At 60.1% G+C, this 18,444-nt stretch overlaps 1 protein-coding gene and 1 long non-coding RNA gene across 6 annotated transcripts in view; one reads left to right on the plus strand and one right to left on the minus strand.

The window, feature by feature from the left end:
* Positions 1 to 18,027, plus strand: part of LOC139009902 (ena/VASP-like protein) — a 112,579-nt gene extending 94,552 nt beyond the window's left edge. For 3 of the 4 annotated variants that reach the window (XM_070414034.1, XM_070414022.1, XM_070414026.1), the window contains exons 4-14: positions 1,528 to 1,591; positions 4,957 to 5,012; positions 5,692 to 5,921; positions 6,590 to 6,711; positions 9,468 to 9,528; positions 11,052 to 11,115; positions 12,343 to 12,409; positions 12,504 to 12,566; positions 15,721 to 15,787; positions 16,165 to 16,222; positions 17,558 to 18,027. In XM_070414034.1, coding sequence (XP_070270135.1) covers positions 1,528 to 1,591; positions 4,957 to 5,012; positions 5,692 to 5,921; positions 6,590 to 6,711; positions 9,468 to 9,528; positions 11,052 to 11,115; positions 12,343 to 12,409; positions 12,504 to 12,566; positions 15,721 to 15,787; positions 16,165 to 16,222; positions 17,558 to 17,595 — 890 coding nt within the window. In that variant the 3' untranslated portion in view covers positions 17,596 to 18,027. The remainder of the gene's footprint in view (positions 1 to 1,527; positions 1,592 to 4,956; positions 5,013 to 5,691; positions 5,922 to 6,589; positions 6,712 to 9,467; positions 9,529 to 11,051; positions 11,116 to 12,342; positions 12,410 to 12,503; positions 12,567 to 15,720; positions 15,788 to 16,164; positions 16,223 to 17,557) is intronic. The other variant, XM_070414039.1, reaches the window with a different exon arrangement.
* Positions 6,851 to 17,547, minus strand: LOC139009937 (uncharacterized). 2 transcript variants are annotated; one of them, XR_011471458.1, is made up of 4 exons: positions 17,425 to 17,547; positions 16,796 to 16,875; positions 7,380 to 7,674; positions 6,851 to 7,265 (listed from the first exon to the last, which is right to left on the minus strand). It is a non-coding gene; the product is annotated as an uncharacterized lncRNA (long non-coding RNA). The 2 variants fall into 2 exon arrangements; XR_011471457.1 differs by having other exon boundaries at positions 6,851 to 7,674.
* Positions 18,028 to 18,444: the final 417 nt, after the last annotated feature.

An 18,444-nucleotide genomic window follows, 5' to 3' on the forward strand; every position in this document is an offset into this window, starting at 1 on the left:
ACATATATTACATGTCATTTATAGTCAGGAAAATAAATGTTTTAGAGCACATAATTATGTGTTAAATAAAGGGGAAAAAAGTATTTAGAGATAGGGAAAGAAAATAACACATTTCCTACTACAGCCAGGCCACCACGCCAGACATCGTTAGTCACCTCTAAAAAAATCCGCAGGCCTCTCCCCTGCTGCCCCCGAGCAGGCCTGGCAGGTCCACCACGGAGTTTTCCTCGAGTGCTGGGTGGCCTCTCCTCCTCCCACCCAGCTTGGCCCCACCCACCATCGCAGGGCGGGCAAGCCACAAAGCATGGCTCCGGGAAACCATGCCAGAAGCAGATAGATGCCGGGCCCCAGACAGCAAAGTCTGAAACTGTCAGATATGGAGGCTAATGGAGGGTCTGGAAAGGTCTGTCAAGCAGAGGAAGCATTCAGACCATGTTGCGCCACATGGTGGAGGAAATAGGGCCTTTGAGGGTGGGTGGGTTTGGCACCTCAGAGTAAGAAAGCCCTTGCTCACCTGGGAGGCAGTGGGGTGCACCCGAGTACCTGCCCAGGAGGCACACAGGTTCCTGTGCTGGGCAGGAGGCTGCCCGCAATCAGAGGGTCCGTTTCACCTCTGAGATCCTGGTACCCTACCCCACAGGGCCTTGATCCAGGGCACAGCCCGCTCACCCCTCCTCTGCCTGAAGCCCCTCCAGAGGCCTTCTGCACCGGGTGGGTTTTGTCGCAGGCTGATGCTGTCACCTCCTCCTGGGGAGGAGACAAGCCCCTGCCCCACCTAGTCAGCAAGAGAGAGACCCGCTCGAGCCCCGCCCCCTCGCTGAGACTCCACACTTCCCATGACACCTGAGCTGGCAAGGGGAAGGAACAATCAGCTCTTTCTTGGGTCGGGGCAGAAGCCTGGCTTTTCTTATAAATGTGACAGCATCAGCCTCATATGGACATGGGTCATGGGCAGGCCTCCCCCTGCTCCAGGCCCTGCCTTCAGGGTCCAGGGCAAGGGTATGGCCTGGGAGGCTCCACAGTGACAGCTCTGCCTCCACCGGCCACTCCTCCCCCACAGCTGCAGACCCAGAGGTGCAGGCAGCCCAGGGCTAACCCTGGCTCTGACACTTACCTGCTCTAGGGCTGTTCCTTTGCTCAAAAGTCGGAAGAAATGGGTCTTCGGGGTTTGATGACGCCAAGTAAGTGCACTGGCGATTTTAGTTACAGTGGCTTCGGGGGACAGTGGCAAGTGAGGAAGTAGAAACGGCAAATGTGGTTAGAGAGGCGTCGGTAGCCAGAAGGGGTGATCTGCACCATGTGAAAACGCCATCCCACTTATTGGCTCTGACGGAAGAGCCACAGGAAGGGTGAGAGGTGACTGAGAGGCTGAGATAGGGCCGGCTATTACACAGGTGTCAGAACCCCTGTCGAAAGGTCAAGGACGCCTCATGGGACCGACCAGGAGGACAAAGACAGGTCCAGGTGTGTTTGCCGGGGCCTTTCTTCTCCACTAACCACCGTACTCTGTGCTTCTCTGCCCCACAGGCCCGTCCACCCAGCGGCAGGTGCAGAATGGCCCCTCTCCTGATGAGATGGACATCCAGAGAAGGTAACACCCCCACAGCAGGGCTCAGCCAAGTGGCCAGGGCACCGTTCAGCCAGCGCAGGACACGCCGCAGCTAGGGCCAGGACTCCGAGAGCCGCCCGCCAGGACAGGGAGCAGGCCTGAGCACAGAGGAGGAGGGAGCCAGGCCATTGTTGCTTTGCCAGGGGGGTGAGCGCCGTGGTTTCACAGAGAGCCCCAGGCCTCCCGTCGCAGCCCTCTTGAACCAGGCAGTGCCCTGTGGGCTGTGCTCTTAGCTAACACGCCTTCCAGGTGTATGAGGAGGTAGTCGGCATGATGGGAAGGGATTGGGTCACGTGGCCAAGGCTGCCCGGGTCTGTCTGACTGAGGCCCTGGCCTTGGCACCGTCCTGTGCCGTCTCCCCTCACTCTGTGTGAAGGCCTCTTGAAACCTGGCCCTACCCAGGAGGCCTTGGGCAGGCCACAGCCTCTCTGGAGGACCTCAGCCCCCTGCCCACTCAGCTCCCGGGAAGGTTAAAGTGGCGGAGGCCATGAGAGCGCTGTGTGAGCCAGGGCCAGGGCCGCAGCGATGTCCTTGTGCGGCCAGCCTGTGGAGGAGGCAGCTCCTGGGGGGCACGGGCCCTAGGATGGCACCCCACCCGCTCTGAGCTGCTCCTACAGTGTGCGAACTGGGAGGAAGGGCAGTGCTGTTGTCCTGACGTTACAGCAGAGGTCCTGGTGGCCAAGGAGGGCGTGGCCTCCCAGGTCACGTTGCCAGGAAAGGCAGGGCCAGGGCTTGAACCTGGGCGGCCATGCCCTGCGGGGCTCTGCCTCTCTGTGAGGCTTTGCATCCCACTTGTGGGAGCTGCGCCAGGAGGTAGGCCTGGTCCCCACCATGCTCCCCAGCTCCTGGGAAAGGCCAGAACCCCAAGGGCTGTGGCTAGATGCCAGTCGGGCCCCAGGCTGGGGTGGGAGGGACGTCCCAGCCTCGCCTGGCCTGAGGCTCCCTCAGGGTGTTCTCTCCAGCCTCTTCCTCCCCCGGGAGAGAAGGATCTCTGAGCGCACTGCTCTGACGTGTACTTAGGACCCTCGGCAGTTCCCAGGCCTTAGTTTCCCATTTGAATATGACAGGGATTTTTTTATTTTTGTTTTTATTTTTGTTTTCATTCTTTTTTTGTGTCTATTTTTATTTTATTTTTAAGTTAAAGTTTACATCAGTATTTTGTATTAGTTTCATGTACCGCATAGTGGTTAGGCAATCATGTAATTTACAAAGTGGTCCCCTCCGTATTCCCAGAACCCACCTGGCAGCATACAGTTACTACAGTGTGACTGCCTATGCTCCCTGTGCTGTGCTCTACATTCCCGTGACTGTTCTTAACTACCGAGCTGCACTTCTCGGTCCCTTCACCTTTGTCACACAGTCCCCAGCCCGCTCCCCTCTGGCATCATCATCAGTCCTCGGTGTCTGTAAGTCTGTTTTAATTTGTTTGTTCGTGTATGTTTTTGTTAGATTCCGCATATAAGTGAAATCATGGTATTTGAGTATTCACTGAGCACAATACCCTCCAGGTCCTTTGTGCTGTGAGGATGACAGTGTTAGTTTAGTCCTCACTCTGCTCAGGTCAAGCAATGAGTGGGGGAGGGAACGCTCCCTGGACAGACTCCTTTGCACGAACTCCCATATTGACTGACTCCTCAGGCCTGTCTTCTGGCCTCTCAGGAAAACAGCAACTGTTCACAAGGGCTCTGCCCCATTGAACCCCCCACTGCCCTCAGGGCACTGGGGGGGCTTGCCCAAAGGAGGCAGGAGTTAGAGGCAGAACCAAGTACCTGGTCCAGCCCAGCTCAGCCGCCCGCCAGGTCCCAGAGGTCAGGAGTGAGCCCTACCAGACTGCGAGAGAATGCACTGGGGCATGTGGGCCTAAACAGACCCTCCCTTGGCTCTCAGAACTGGTGGAACATCACCACGCTGCATTGTCTTAACCCACCACCCAAGTCCAAGGCCCCTGGCTGCAGGCAGTCAGTGTTGCCAGCAGTCAACTGTCCGCAGGCCAGAGCGCCCCTGGAAGTCTGTCTGTGAACTGCAGGAGGCAAACTACAGAGCAGGGGCCCTGCTGGTGCCTGCCACTTCACACACAGGGAGAGGTGGCTGACGGAGCCTGCACCATGAGCTGTGATAAGCACAACCCGATTTGTAAATACTTCCAAACACCTCATTTTACTGAGGGCTTCTAAGTATGAATTCTGCTGGGCAGGGTGGAGTGTGGGGTGATGTCTCGGCAGTTTAGAAGGAGAGGCTAATGGAGCTGCTGCTGGGAGTTGTTCAGACATCTTTAATGCCAAAGGGTCTTTTCTGTTATTTTTTAGGTACAACTCTTAAAAGAACTCCCTAGGACAGGTGATAGTATGCTTATTTTATAGAGAAGAATCGGAGGCCCACAAAGCCAGGAACCCCAGAATGGGAACCAGAAAGCTCCCTCCCTCTGAATGGTCTTTGCAGTAAACTGTGACCTTCCTCTAAGATGTGAGCAGCTGTACTTACTGAGTGTGGGACCCGGTGCCAAGCACCAGAGAAAGGCCAGCTCGCCGTGCACAGGGCACAGACTCACGGCCCACAGCCCCCCTGCCATGCAGACACACTGCTGGCCTCCAGTTCAGCCTCCCCTGAGACAGGTGGGCATCAAAGCGCCTGCCCCCTGCTGCACAGCAGGCATTTAGGGTGGGCACACACCAGTGAGGCTGCTGCCGTCCCTGGTCCACATGATTCCTGAGCCCCCTCCTGCTCCAGCGCCACCGTCCCAGATTCTGCGGACGTGTTTGTGGGTCAGTGTCCTCACTTGACCGGCCTGTGAGAGTGCCCGAAGTGCTCTGCCGTCAGGAGCTCGGTGTGGGTTCCCCACGAGGCTCACAGCCTGCACGGCCTGCACCACATGGCCCTGCCGTGGAGGCCAGGCCTGCGGCTACATCTGTGCTGAAAAGAATGAGCACGTGCCCGCGGAGTGTCCGCTTCTGACAACCCCCAGCGCCTGGGAATTGTTCCGGGTCTTAGCCAGGTGCTGTGGGGACAGGCACAGAAGCCAGGGGGCCCATCCAGCCTAGAGGAAAGTGTGGTCACTCGTCCACATGGCGCCCGAGCCTTCGTGGGGGGCTCCCTGTTTAGGGGTGCCTGAGACTCAGGAGGCTGCCGACACCCACCTGTTTGGAGATCATGGACCAGTCACGTGCCCCACCTCTGTTAAGTGGGGGAGGCAAGCCCAGTGGCCATCAGAGCCAGGGAGGGGATGAGGGAAGCTCACTGTGAGCCCCTCTCCCCCAGCCCAGGGCGCACAGTGGGTCTTCAGAAAGAGCCAGCAAAACCCAGCTTTGCAGCCTGTGCTCCGTGGACCCCCTGGTTCTTTTGCTTTTCAGACAAGTGATGGAGCAGCAGCGCCAGGAGTCTCTAGAGAGAAGAACCTCAGCCACAGGTGAGAGCCTGCAGGCCTGCTCCCCATACTGCTCAGTAGCAGCTCCCCACCGAGGTGGTGCCGTGCGCATCGGGCCTCTGTGAAGAGCTACATAGGTCTCAGTGTGCCAGTCACCTTCGATGACAGTGGGGGACCCAGAGAACAGGAGAGAGTGGGCGGTTAGCTCAGCTTGGTGGCTCCTCCCATCAGCCTCTGGTGCTGGATGTTGAGGGGAGATAGGGACAGGGGACTGACCAGCACTCAGCATTGCTCCCTGAGATACGGCCCAGTCAGCCCTGTGACCCACAGTTACCTGCCACAGTCCCCAAAGGCCAAGGGTCACTCACAGTCGCATCTCAGGGACCAGCGTCTGCTGGTGCCTAGGGTGGTGCAAGACACAGAGAAGGGACACAGGAGAAAAGGGTACAGTCTGAGCCACCAAAGACCTTCCTCCCCCTGGAGACCCACCATTAGAGCAGGACAAAGGTAGCTGAGCTCAAGGGGTATTAGACACTGTGGGTCCAGCCAGGGGACTGGCATAGGGAGTGACCGGAGCAGGGCCAAGCTCACCCCAAGGGGATGGAAGAGGCAGCCTGAGCTGTCCCTGCTCCCTCAGAGCTGCAGGCTGACCTGTCCCTCCTCCCTCCCAGGAAGCACAGTGAGGGCTAGGGACTAACTGAGCCCCTCTGTTGTGTTTCAGGACCCACCCTCCCACCGGGGCACCCCTCATCTGCAGTCAGCGCCCCCCTCTCGTGTAGTGGGCCTCCACCCCCGCCCCCACCCCCTGTCCCACCGCCACCCACAGGGGCCACTCCCCCTCCCCCACCCCCACTGCCAGCCGGAGGAGCCCAGGGCGCCAGCCACGACGAGAGCTCCGTGTCAGGCCTGGCTGCTGCCCTGGCGGGGGCCAAGCTGAGGAGGGTCCAGCGGGTAAGCGTCCCTGAGCACAGGCCGGATGGGCTGGGGGCCAGTTTCTAACTGCCGAATGGACAGAGCCTTCCCCTGTCCCTGACACCCCGAGCAAAGCCCCGCCCTCCCCAATCTGGACACCACTTCTGCCGGCTGTTTTCAGTGAGAACCGGACAGGACGGCACTGGGTAGACCAGGAGCCGCTTGCAGCTTTGTAACCTGCTGTGATCCTCACGGTGACCTTCACGGCAGGGCAGGAAGTGGTTCCCTCATCCGGCGCAGTTAGGACTTGGGCCCCGGGTCCATCCCTCCATCAGTGCTTCTCATGGAAACCAGCCCCCTCAGGCCCAGCCTTACTTCCTGAGCCCTTCCTTCCGCCCACTGCTGGAAGGCAGAGCTCCTGGACCGAGGCCGGGGCTCGGACACCTCTGATGGGAGGCCGGCTTCCATCCCAAGGATTGTCTCCTCCCCTCGGGTCATGCTGGGCGCCAGGAGAGCATCGACTGTGACCGGCCAGGCCTGGTCCCTCTCTGTTTGTCACCTGTGGGTCGGGGGGATGGGACTCGACCCCTCGGGCCTCTTCTGCGCTGCATCATGGGAATCACACGTCCACACTCACACACATCCCCATGATCCCCTCGAGTGACGTCCACCACGACAGCAGACTAAACACTGGTCCTTCCCCGCAGCCCGAAGATGCGTCCGGAGGCTCCAGTCCCAGCGGGACCTCCAAGTCTGACGCCAATCGGGCGAGCAGTGGGGGCGGAGGAGGAGGCCTCATGGAAGAGATGAACAAGCTGCTGGCCAAGAGGTAGGGGTTTAGGGGTTTTAGGGCGTTCGGGGTATTTGCGCACCTCAGCGGCCCCAGCACCGAAGGGGAGCCCTTGCCTGAGCCCAGGACGCCTTGTCACCTGGGCTCAGCCAGGCGGACAGCCCTTAAGTTTCCTCTTCTCCTGGCGTCAGTCTGAGGCGTCAGGCCGAAAGGGGTCCGTGAACTTCAGTGTAACAAGTATTGAAGCATCTTTCAAGTACAGCCATCCTGAGAAGGGAGAAACTGGGCGATAGTTTCAGAGGGAAATGAGGAGTATTCCCTGCACTTAGGATCCCAACACAAACAAGGTGTGGGCCAGGACTGGGCGGTGTGGCTGCCCCACGTGAGGGCCGTGATGGAGGACACAGGAAAGGGGACTGTGAGGTGGCCAGAGCCCGAAGGACATCACCCTGAGGTGGAGGAACAGTTCCATCCGTGTCCTGTTGGGCCCTGCGGCCTGCCAGCCACGTCTCTGCCCACACCCGCAGGTGTGGCTCCAGCTTGCCCAAGGCCACTAGCCTGTCACCGGCTCTTAGTTGTTCCCCAGATGAAACCTGAGCAGGTGGAGAGATCACACAGTTCCTCGGAAGGGTTGCAAAACTTGATTTTACTCGTTAATGTGGCGTGGTGGCAGGAATGCCCTGACAGGTCCCAGTGTCATGGCTCACCTGTCGGATGCCTCTGTGGTCCAAGAAAAGCCAGGGCCGGGACCTTGCTCCAGCCGGGACCTCTCCTGCCTGCTGTTACCCTCCGGGCTCTTCCCTCTGCCCTCCAAGTCAGCTGAGTGCGAGCTCTCTGTGTGCCCGGGGTCTTCATGTCCTGTTTCACCTCCTTAAATCTGCTCTGCTCTGTGAGGGTGAGGTGGGAGCAGAGGCCCCAGCGTGCAGGTAGCTGGTCTGTCGCTTCTCAGCTGGGGCAGAGCCAGTACTTCCTGCCCAAGGCCTCCTGAGCCTGCAGCGGAGCCTGAGCATATAGAGGAAACCAAGAGGGGACAGACAGTGACCGGGTGCAGGGTGACCGCGGCTGCACCATGGTGGGAACAGCTCCCTGGGGGAGAGAGCCGGGAGGGCTTCTCAGAGGAGGTTCCACACGTGCTGGGCCTTGAAGGACAAGAACACTTCTGGGGCTGAGGTGGGAGAGAACAGCAATCCAGGCAAAACAAGAGCAGAGGGTGGAGGGGTCAGTGCCTGGGAAGGCTGAGCCGCACCCTGAGCCCTGGGAGTGGAGAACACAGCCTCCTCGCAGGTGCGTTGGATTCTATCTCAGAGAGGTGAACGGGGCCTCCTGGAAAAACAAGGTGTTTTTCAAAAAGAAAACATTCACTCTTCCCCCGAGTCCAAAACCAACACGTTAACAATGACAGCTTGGCCTAGATGGCCCCTAGACCAAAGGGAGAGGAAGTTCCTGAGAACCGGAAAAGGCTCATTGCCAAGAGCGGGTGGGACGCCAGATGCTGGTGGGCTCTACCGAGAACAAACACATTTGCACAACTCGGCAGGATTACTTGAGTTGCTCTTTGACGTCCACCAAGAGGTGGATGTGGCGGAGCCCACTTCTTCATGCAGGTAATGGCCGACTGCCTCCTCCCTCTGCGCCCTCCATGCAGCGCCACCGGGCTGGGGTGGCCTGGCCTGCTTAGGGTGGGAGCAGAGTGACAGCAGGTGGGCCAGGGAGCACACCACCGGCGTCCAGGAAGCGATGATGGTGGCTTGCACCAGTTGTCCAAAGTGAGACAGGGAAACACAGATTCGAAATAAAGCAGGGGGAGAAGCGACCTGCCTGGCTGTGTGGGGAGGAAGATGGTGTCTGAGGAGCGATAGGTGGGTGGACCTGCTCCCTGAGACGAGACATCTGAAGAAGGAGCCCTGTGTGGCTTGAGGGGCCAAATGTGTGGGCTCCGTCACCCCACTGGTGACGGCCAACCTGCAGCCCCTCACCACTTGCGGGGCTGGCTTCCTTTTTTCTCATTTTAAAATATTTTTTTTTATTGATTTCAGAGAGGAAGTGAGCGGGAGAGAGAGAGAAACATCAATGATGAGAGAGAATTATTGTTCAGCTGCTTCCTGCATGCCCCCTGCTGGGGATCAAGCCCGCAACCCGGCCATGTGCCCCAACCAGGAATTGAACCATGACCGCCACACTGGCCAGGCATCAGCTTCCTTCTTGATGGGTTGCTCACCCCCCAGATCTAAGAGTTGTGTGCACTGGCGGCTTCATAGAGCTGAAGGTCCCAACAGCAGGTCTTGGGGAATATCGAAGGTCTACGTGTGTAGATTTGGAAGTCGGGCGTTATTTCAAAGCTGCCTTTTCCCATCTCACATATTGGCAGCCACTTAGGTGAGATTTTGAAGTTCGTGGGAAATACATGAGTTGTCTAGAGGCATCGGCTCGGCTATTCAGAGTCTTTCCTTTCCTGAGCATGTCCGTTCTCAGTGGTGGTCCATGCTGGGTAGAACAAAAAGGGTCCCTCCTTCCTCCTGCAAGGGGGTCTGCTCACCAGGCAGTGGCCCGCAGACGAAATGTTCCCGTGGCCTAGACGGGCTCCTCTCCCGTCCCATGTGGCCAGGCCAGTTTCGTGTCCAGGGTCATGGGACCAGCACAGAAGATCTGGACACTTCGCCACAGACCAGAAGGGGCTTCAGAATGGGTCCGATCCCACCACGGCATCCTCTGAGGACCAAGTGTGTCCACACAGAGGCGTCTGGGTGGGTGCGGAACCTCCCAGAGCTGACTTGCTGCTTCTTGCTCTGTGTTAGGAGAAAAGCAGCCTCCCAGACAGACAAGCCGGCTGATAAAAAGGAAGACGAAAGCCAAACGGTGAGCAAGCGCCCCTCGCACCCCCACCTGCGTGAATACCCGGGAAGGCTCTCTGGCCCCACGCCAGGCCTTGGGGCATGCGGTGCACTTGGTGCACATGATAGGTACGTCCCCAGGTGATCTGCAGGAGCGATGGGCAGGGGGACAGGAGGAGGACGACAGGAGGGCCTGCGGAGCACTCACTGTCATCCCCACGGCACGGCACCAGCCAGTTAGGCTCTAACGACCAGTCCCACCCACAGCCCTGTGGCACGCCGGCTAGGCAGCCGCACCAGCTGTGCGACTGGCAGAGAAGCTCTGCCGTGGGCCAGGCCATGCACGTGCTGGGGCTCCAGAGATGGACAGGATGTGGCCTCTGCCCTCGAGGGAGGGGACACAGGAAATACTGAGGGTAGAGAGAAAAGGAGCACCAGGGGCCCTGGGAGCTGAAGGAGGAGCCCCAAAAGCCCTCCTGGGGCACCCACGAGAAGCACCGTTTGCCCTGAGCCTCAAGGCCGAGACCAGAGCAGAGAACGCAGCGCAGGGAGCAGCGTCGGCAAAAGCACTATAGGCCGAGGGCCCGGGAGGCGGCTCTGCCCACCCACCTATCACGCTGCCTCCACCTCCCGCCAGGTGACTCCAGAGACTTTCCACAGAGGGGTGAGGGACAGACCTAGCGTTTAGAACACATTTTGGCAGCAGTGTTCATGAACTTGTGGGCTGATGGGGACAGAGATACCTTAGGATAGATTCTCAGAACCACCTCTCTGGTGAAGGACAAGTGAAGCATCCCACAGCCTCCCCCAGCCTGGTCCCTGGGAAGTGGGCTGTGGGTGGCCACAGCACCCTCTAGGTCACCCAGACATCTGGTCCTCACATCAGCCATCAGAGGCGGAGCCGCCCAAAGAGCAGCGGTCCCTTAGGTGGGTCCCACCTGGCTACTCCCCTCACAGTGGACAGCAAGGCAGAAGCTGCTCGTGGGCCGGGAGTGGCGGGCACACCCAGGAGCTCAGGCCGCTGTTGTGCGGAGGGTCGGGCCCTTGGTGGCTGCATCAGGTTGGTGCAGCCGTAGAGTCTGCCCCACTAGGCAGGAGCCTGTGTCTCCCTGCAGCCCTCTCCTTCCCTGGTTCCATGGGCCAGACCACCTCCCACCCGGACTTGGGGTTTCATTTGGGTTTTTTGGTTTTTTAAATATATTTTATTGATTTTTTACAGAGAGGAAGGGAGAGGGATAGCTAGAAACATCGATGAGAGAGAAACATCGATCAGCTGCCTCCTGCACACCCCCTACTGGGGATGTGCCCGCAACCAAGGTACATGCCCCTGACCAGAATAGAACCTGGGACCCTTGAGTCCGCAGACCGACGCTCTATCCACTGAGCCAAACCAGTTAGGGCTCATTTGTTAATAATACTCATTATTTTGCCGATTATAAAAGTAACATATGTTCCCTAAGAAAAAACCTAGCGTTTTCTAGATGGCCCTGGTCACAGCCCAACAGCCTTCGTAAGCAGACTGACGGCCAAGCTTTTCTCCCATTTTAGGAAGAGCCCAGCACCTCTCCATCTCCGGGTACCCGAGCAGCCAGCCAGCCACCCAACTCCTCAGGTAAGAGGTGCCCTGCCCGCCTGCGCGGGCCAGGGTCTCAGAGCAGGAGGCACTCCCACAGGAACATGATCCAGTCCCTCCGCCTCACTTTACGAATGAGCAGAGACAGCCAGAGGGGCTGCGCTAGGGGCCTCCCTGCCACCTCCCCCAAAGCCACCACTCTGGTGAGCCCCAGGCTCCCTCGGTGGCCAGAGCAAAGAGTGCTAGCGTCCAGGGGATGGCTGCCTGTGGGCATCGGAGCTGCCAGGCCACAGAGCCCACCCACCCAGCCCTGTCTTCCTCACACGAGAGGAGCGCTGCCTGCCAGCCTGTCCAGGGCAGGGGCTCCAACCTGCCCCGCCTCGTGGCCTGGCGCTCTGTTAGCGCATCTGCCTCCCTGGCGGGACTGCTCCGTGGGATGCCGCGTGGGCTCTCGGTGAATGAGTGTGTAAATACCTCCCGCCAGGCCACGGGGCTGGTGTTGGCCCAGTGTAGGAGGTCGAAGCTCAGTGTAGTTACATGGTTTGCTCAGGGCCACACGCCTGCAGCGTGGATGTGTCCCAGCTCCTGTGCCAGCAGGTCCCCGGGGTGGCTTTCAGGAGACCTGCCTTGACCTGCGGTCGGCCTCTCTGCTGCCTGGGCATTTTCCCTTCTGCCTCTCTGCTCATCCACAAAGTCAGTGAATTCAATTCATTTTGACAGATCTCTTGACAAAAGGGAAATATAATTTAATAATTTAACCAGCCCTCACGCCCAGGATAGGGAAGGGCCAGCTGTCCTGTGGGGAGCACCAACGAGTCAGAGGACAGCAGGTGCTCGTGGGGCCCCAGGGGCCTGGCCCCCAAAAGCAAACGTGGGCCTCAGGCTGGCCGAGCCCCTGGCGTGGCTTTCTCTGCCCGCTCCCCCCTGCTGGCGCCACTCCGACAGCAGAGGGCGTAGCTGAGAGCTCCCTGGCGCTTGGTTCGCACTTTAAGGAAGGTGGGCTTTCATGGTGAGGCCCGAAACCAGACCACACGTCAAGGCCAGCCAGGTCCTGAGTCGGGGAGACACGGGTGACAGCAGGGTCATCCACAGCCTGCAAGAGCTGCCTGGGCCCAAGGGGGACTGAGGACAAGCCAGGCATCAGCTCCCCCAAAGCAGAGCTTCCTGAAGGGCACGGGGGGAGCGGGGACCCTCCTGTCAGGGATGTTGGGCGGGGGCCTGGGTCCTCTCAACCCTAAGGCTCCTCGTCCTGATGTGACTTGACAGAGGCCGGCCGGAAGCCCTGGGAGCGGAGCAACTCCGTGGAGAAGCCCGTGTCCTCGTTGCTGTCCAGGTGAGCGGCCCCGAGGAGGCCCGAGCTGCGCCGTCGGTGGGGCCGAGGCCGCCACAGTGCCCATTCACGTGTCTGTTTCATTCCCCTGCCCTAGAACCCCGTCCGTGGCCAAGAGCCCCGAAGCTAAGAGCCCCCTTCAGTCGCAGCCTCACTCTAGGTACCGAACGGCCCTCTCTGGGGCCTCCGTTGTCCCCTGCCCGTGACTAACACCAGACCCTGTGTCTGTCCTGTCGTCTAACGGTGCTCTGGCTGGGGACCGCTCCTCCTCCGTCTCGGGGAGGGAGAGACGGGCGGGAGGGCAACCTGCCCGAAGGGGCGTGAGCGGAGCTGAAGGGAGTCCCAGCTCCGGGCTGTGTCGTTGGGCACACCCCACCCCCACTCCGTGAAGAGTCTGTCGGCCTCTGCCTCACGGGCGGCCGTGTGGACAGCTGTGTGGACAGGAGCTGGACACAGGAAGTGCTCACTAGCCACAGCGGCGCCCCACAGCTCAGCCATGCGGGGCCTGGCCCGGCGCCCCGCCTCCTCGCCTTCCTCCGAGTACAGCACGCACAGCCAGGTTCCCTGGCGGATGCTGACCATGTTTCCCAAACCAAGAGCTGGTATGGTAACAGGATAGGATATTTGAAACTGAGGAAGCCCCAAAAGTCAGAGACTAGCAGCCTCATAGTAACCAGAGGCCAAGTTGACCTGAACCGCAGGCTCCAGAACCCGGGTAAGAAATGTCTCCATTGACCACCAAGATTGAGGGAAGCCCCTCGTATGGCAGAGCAGGTGGCATCTGAGGCTGGTCTTGCAGAGCGAAACGGGGGATGAGCAGGGCACGCTGGCCTGGCCCTGGCCGGAGGGTCGATAACACACTCGGTGAGCAGGGAGAGGACTCAGGGACAGCCAGGGCTTGTCCAGGGCCAGTGTCTGCCAGGTCTGGGCGGGGTCCTGCTCATCCTGCCTGCAGGGACCTCATCTCTGCTGGGAAGGCCTGTGGTTGGACAGCTGTGGGTTCTGACAGGTGCTCGGGAAGCTCGGAGGGTCACATGGGAGACAGCACTGGGGACAGGCGCTGTAGCGAATGGGCTGGGCAGGCCTCCCTCAGAGTGGCATCTGGGTGGCTCTGAGATTGGGGGGACCGCCTTCCCATCAGAGGCATGGAACTGCTGAGGCCCTGTGGCTACAAAGTGGGAAGGAAAGAGGAAGGGCAGTGGGTAGGAAGGTGTCTCGTGATTGGACTCTGTGCAGGCCCAGGTACGCACCCTTGACACAGGCGCTGGGCTGTCAGCTGTTGGGGAAGCTCGCTCGGCTGTGAAGGGAGGTGCATGGAGGGGCAGGGTGTCCGGGGCACAGTGGTCACTTCCTGCTGCTGGAGGAAGGGCGGGCTGCCCGTGCCCCCTCAGAAGGGGACTCTCCAGCCCTGAGACAGATCCTTTCTCTAGCGCGGTCCGTCCCTCCGGCAGGGGCGTCCCTGCGCTCACGGGGTGTGACAGTGCCACCATCTGGGGCTGCTGGGTGTACATACCTCGTATGGAGAGAACGGGGGCACAGAGGTGAGGCAGTTGGCCCAGGTGACCCGGAAGGTTTCCGTTGCAACAGGGACTTGAACCTCCAGGATGGGTGTGATGGCCCTGGGGGTCTCCAGGCTGTACCCACAGTTACTTACAAACTCATTTGGGACCACGTTTGGCCTCTCTCTTGAGTTCATCTGGGAGGGGTGGGGAGCATTTAATTTATTCGTTCGTTTTAATTCAGTTCTGTGCCCTGGGCCACCGAAGTTTTGCACGGCAGGCAGCGGGATTTTCCCAGCTGTGTTGAGTTACAATTGACGTCTCCCATTGTGCAGGTGCAAGGCGTACAGCGTGGTATCTGACATGCGCGTACGTTGTGCAGTGATTACAGGGAGGTCAGTTAGCCTCGCCCAGTTACCGGTGTGTGTGGTGAGAATCTCAGGATCTGCTTCCTTAGCTACTTTCAAGCACACAATGCAATGTTGCCACCCAGTCACCATCCCCAGAGCGCATCCATTGGCTAACCGGAAGTGCGTGCCCTGGACCACCCTCACCCGTCCCCCCAGCCCCTGACAACCACCAACATATTCTTTGTTTCGATAAGTCTGGTTTTTTTTCTTAGATTCCATATACAAGTGAGATTATACCGTGTCTGTCTTTCTCTGCCTGGCTTATTCCAGCAGCCTCATGCCCTCTAGTCCATCCATGTTGCCACACATCGTGGCTTCCTCTGTCTCACAGCTGAATAATCCCACATGTGTATGTTCTACGTCTTCTTACCCACCCGTCTGTCCACGGACACTTGGCGGCTTCTGTGTCCTGACTGCTGTGGCTAATGCTGCAGCGAACACGGGGGTGCAGGTACCTCGTCAAGATTCCCTCCTCCAGCGGTTGCATCTCCTTCACATAAAACCCAGACGTGGGGTTGCTGGCTGTTTCTCGTTGTCTGAGGAGCCTCCGTGCTGTTTCCCAGTGAGGCTGCGACAGCACCGTAGCTTTCACGCCTCCTCTCCATGGCCATGTATAACAGTGGACCTCGATTTCACCACACGCTCTCATCCGTCCGATCACGGTCACAGTGTGTCCACCAGCCGTCACGTCCACGGACCCTGCAGTGGTTCAGCCACGTCCTTGCCCAGAACACGCAGGCCCCGCCCGCCTCTCTGTCCATGTGGGGAGAGAAATCGGGTGTTTTGCTAAGATTTTCCAGGAAAGATTCATGTGGAAGAGACATTACAGTTCGAATCAGCTTTAGTTCAGAAACTTCTCAAAGACGCAGCCCAGGAAACGGAAACCTTGGCCTCCAAAGAGCAAAGCCATGTCCAAGGGCGTTGCCTGCAGTCAGGCCTTTACGCGGGTGTTTGCTGCTCAGGTTTTGTGATTCGCATTGTCCTCAATGCCGCCATTGCTGGTTTCCCGTTTGCCAGGAACATAGAGCGCGCGCCGAGGACTAGCTTGTCAGTGTTTTCTTTCCCAGGGAGGCCGCATGGGCATTGCCGCCTGCGAGAGCTCTCAGCTCAGGGAGCAGCTCCTCAGTTGGACCCTGAACCCTGACTCTTGGCTGGGAAACATGGTCACAGCATCCCGAGGTCTGGAGGCGGCGGTAGAAACCTCCTCGCGTGGCTAAGGAGCGGCCACAGATACAAGCAAAGAGGGTTTGAAGGGCCACGGGAAGGGGCAGTCTCATCCCGCAGGGCCCGCCCCAAGCAGGAGGCCCTGGTGCGCCCAGGTCCCTGCTCAGGCTCGGTCCCCGGTGTGGTGCGTGCCTGCCAGGCCCCGCCACCTGCCTCACTGCACCCACCGTCCTCTCCCCAGGATGAAGCCGGCCGGGAGTGTGAACGACGTGGCCCTGGATGCCTTCGATTTGGACCGGATGAAGCAGGTGAGTGTGTCCTTTGCTGAGAGGCTGTGAAGGAGCCCGGGGCTGGGACCACCCCAGTGGGGCCCTCAGTCAGGGAGCCAGCAGTGGAGGGGGTCGTAGCATTTGCCCCAGGCCCACCCCTGCCCCCCATCGCAGAAATAAACATCCCCTGCCGTCCGGCCACTCCAGAAGGGCCTGAGGTGCTGGAGGCCAGGCAGGGCCGGCCAGGGTGTCCCATCCCCCGGGCACACCATCCTCCCCCCAGCTCCGGGGTGTGTGTGAGGGTGAGGCAGGGGCTGTGGCTCCGGAGGGAGGCCCAGGACACCCCCACCCCATCCAACACCTCACCCCCGCAAGGCCGCCTTCCCGTCCCTGTCTCTGAGGCTCTGCTCCCACAGGAGATCCTGGAGGAGGTGGTCCGAGAGCTCCACAAAGTGAAGGAGGAGATCATCGATGGTGAGTCGGGCTCACCCTGGTCCTGAGGGAGGGCAGAGCCGCCGCCACCAGAGCCGCACAGCGGCAGAGCCAGGGCGGCCCGGCCGGGAGGCATCCAGGGACCCGGAGGCCTTTGGCTTTGTGCTTCGGAGGTTTCCTTCTCCCCCTAACAGCCCACAGGCCCTCCCCATTCTCTAGCCAAGCAAACTGAGGCTCAGATGGCGAAGGGACTGGCTAAGTATACACCCCTCCCAGGAAGCAGAGCCATTTTGTGGCCCTGACCCGGCTCCCAGCTGCGTGGCCTGGGCTGAGGGAGCAGGTGGTGGCGCTCCCCCAAAGAGCCAGGTTCCAGAGGGCAGGGCCTGGCCACAGTGAGTCACACCCGCCCGGGCCCCCACCGAGCCTTTGATACAGCGGCTCAGATCTGGAGCCAGAGGGGAGGACAGGGCCCTCGGTGGGGCTGGCTCGGCCCCGGGACAGCAGGGAGGCGCCTCAGGCCCCACCCGCTCCCCACCAGCGGGGGACGAAGTCACAGCGGGGTGGCAGAGGGCTGCCGGAACTCTGGAGAGAGAGGAGGTGAGCGTGAGAGCCTACCTGGGTGACCGAGCCACACCCTGTCCTGGTCCCAGCGGAGAACACTGGGTTCCTGTTTGTCAGGTCTCCGCAGGCCTGAGCTGGACAGATAAGGAGTTAATGAATAGAGACAGCGAGAAGGAGCTGGAGCCAGGACGGAGACGGGCCAACTATTAACTCGGCTTCATAGCTGGGCGACCCCCAGGAGGGGCTACCTGGGCTGGAAGCAGCCTGTGTGGGAGGGAGCGGGCAGTGGGGCAGTGGGCTGCGGGCACAGGTGGAGCTGCCTCGGCTGTGAGCGGCCCCAGGAGTCCGGGCTCTGCGGCCGGAAGCAGCCTTTCATCTGACAAGGCCCAGCTCTCATCGGACTTTCTCTGGTGGCCTTGGCTCCAGGCCCGGTCCAGGGAAAGGCCCAGATTTGGGGGAAATCCTCGGGGTGGGGACAGGAGGAAGCAGAATCTCTGCCCTCCTGGGGGAAGAGCTCAGGACAGGTGCCCACCTGCCCAGACCTGCCTGGGGCTCCTGGTGCCTGCCTGCCCCTCCCGGCTCCAAGGCTGCCTGCAGCCACTGCCCCCACCCCAGCGGGCCTCTACCAAGACTGCCAGCTAGGGGTGCAGGGGAGCCCCCCAGACCTCACCAGGGCCTCTGACCTTTGCGAGCCTGGGTCTCAGGAGACCAGAGGCGCTGGAGCGACCTCACCGGAGGTGGGCAGGCCCTGCGGAGGAGGAGGTGGGCTGGTTCCCACCACAGCTGAGCTGCCCTCTCCTCTCCTCCTGTCCTCAGCCATCAGGCAGGAGCTGAGCGGAATCAGCACCTCGTAGAGCGTGCAGGGCCCGAGCCACGGCCCCCTGACGGACGGCGGGGACAGAGGAGCACAGCCAGGCCTCCAGCCACCGAGCACGCACTGAAGCTAGGATGTGTTTCACTTAAGTCTTAACCTGTGAGAAAATATTAAAATGAGGGAAAAGTTCAATTCCTGGATTTTTTTAGATTCTACCTGACACAGAACACCAGGTCTACTCGCCTTTTTTTGTATTTTATATTTGTCTATTTAAGTGTACATTTCTTTTGGTTTATAGAAAAGATACCCCCAAACCACACGCTTCATTAGGTGGTTCCGAGTTCCTCCTGGGTGCCCCTCGCACCTGGGCCTGGCGCACTGTGCCAGCAGCTCCTCCCAGCGTCACGGTGTGAAGTCTGTCCACGCCCCTCGGTGTCTGTGTCCACGTGGTAATAAACGCTTACTGTCCACACCCCGGCTTCCGCTCACTCTCTCGCCTCCTCTTGGTCACTCCTGGCTGGGCACCCCTTGTGGGGGAAGGTCTCCCGGCAGTGGTGACCAGGACAAGATGGGGGCCTTGTGGGGCAGCTGGGATGGACGGGAGGGTGAGCAGGCAGTTCAGGCACTTCCTGGGGGCCTGGGGTGGCCACGGAGCCACACCCACAGGGGAGTGGGACGTGGCCTTGAGAGGCAGCCTGGCCTGGAACATCAGAGGGAGTCGCGTGCGTTCTGACCAGCAGGGCCGGGAGGATAAACCTCTCCTCCCTCCAGCGCTTGGTTGGCTTGGCATCTGCTGAGCCCCCACAGGGATGCCCCTGAGGCACCTGCCAGCCCTTCTCAGACCAGCCAGGGAGGGTCTGACTCAGCCTAGCCCGTGAGCAGGCCTGGA

This window comes from Myotis yumanensis, unplaced genomic scaffold, assembly GCF_028538775.1.
Source record: "Myotis yumanensis isolate MYYU_CA2020_CCGP unplaced genomic scaffold, mMyoYum1.0.hap1 SCAF_1, whole genome shotgun sequence".
NCBI lineage: Eukaryota > Metazoa > Chordata > Mammalia > Chiroptera > Vespertilionidae > Myotis > Myotis yumanensis.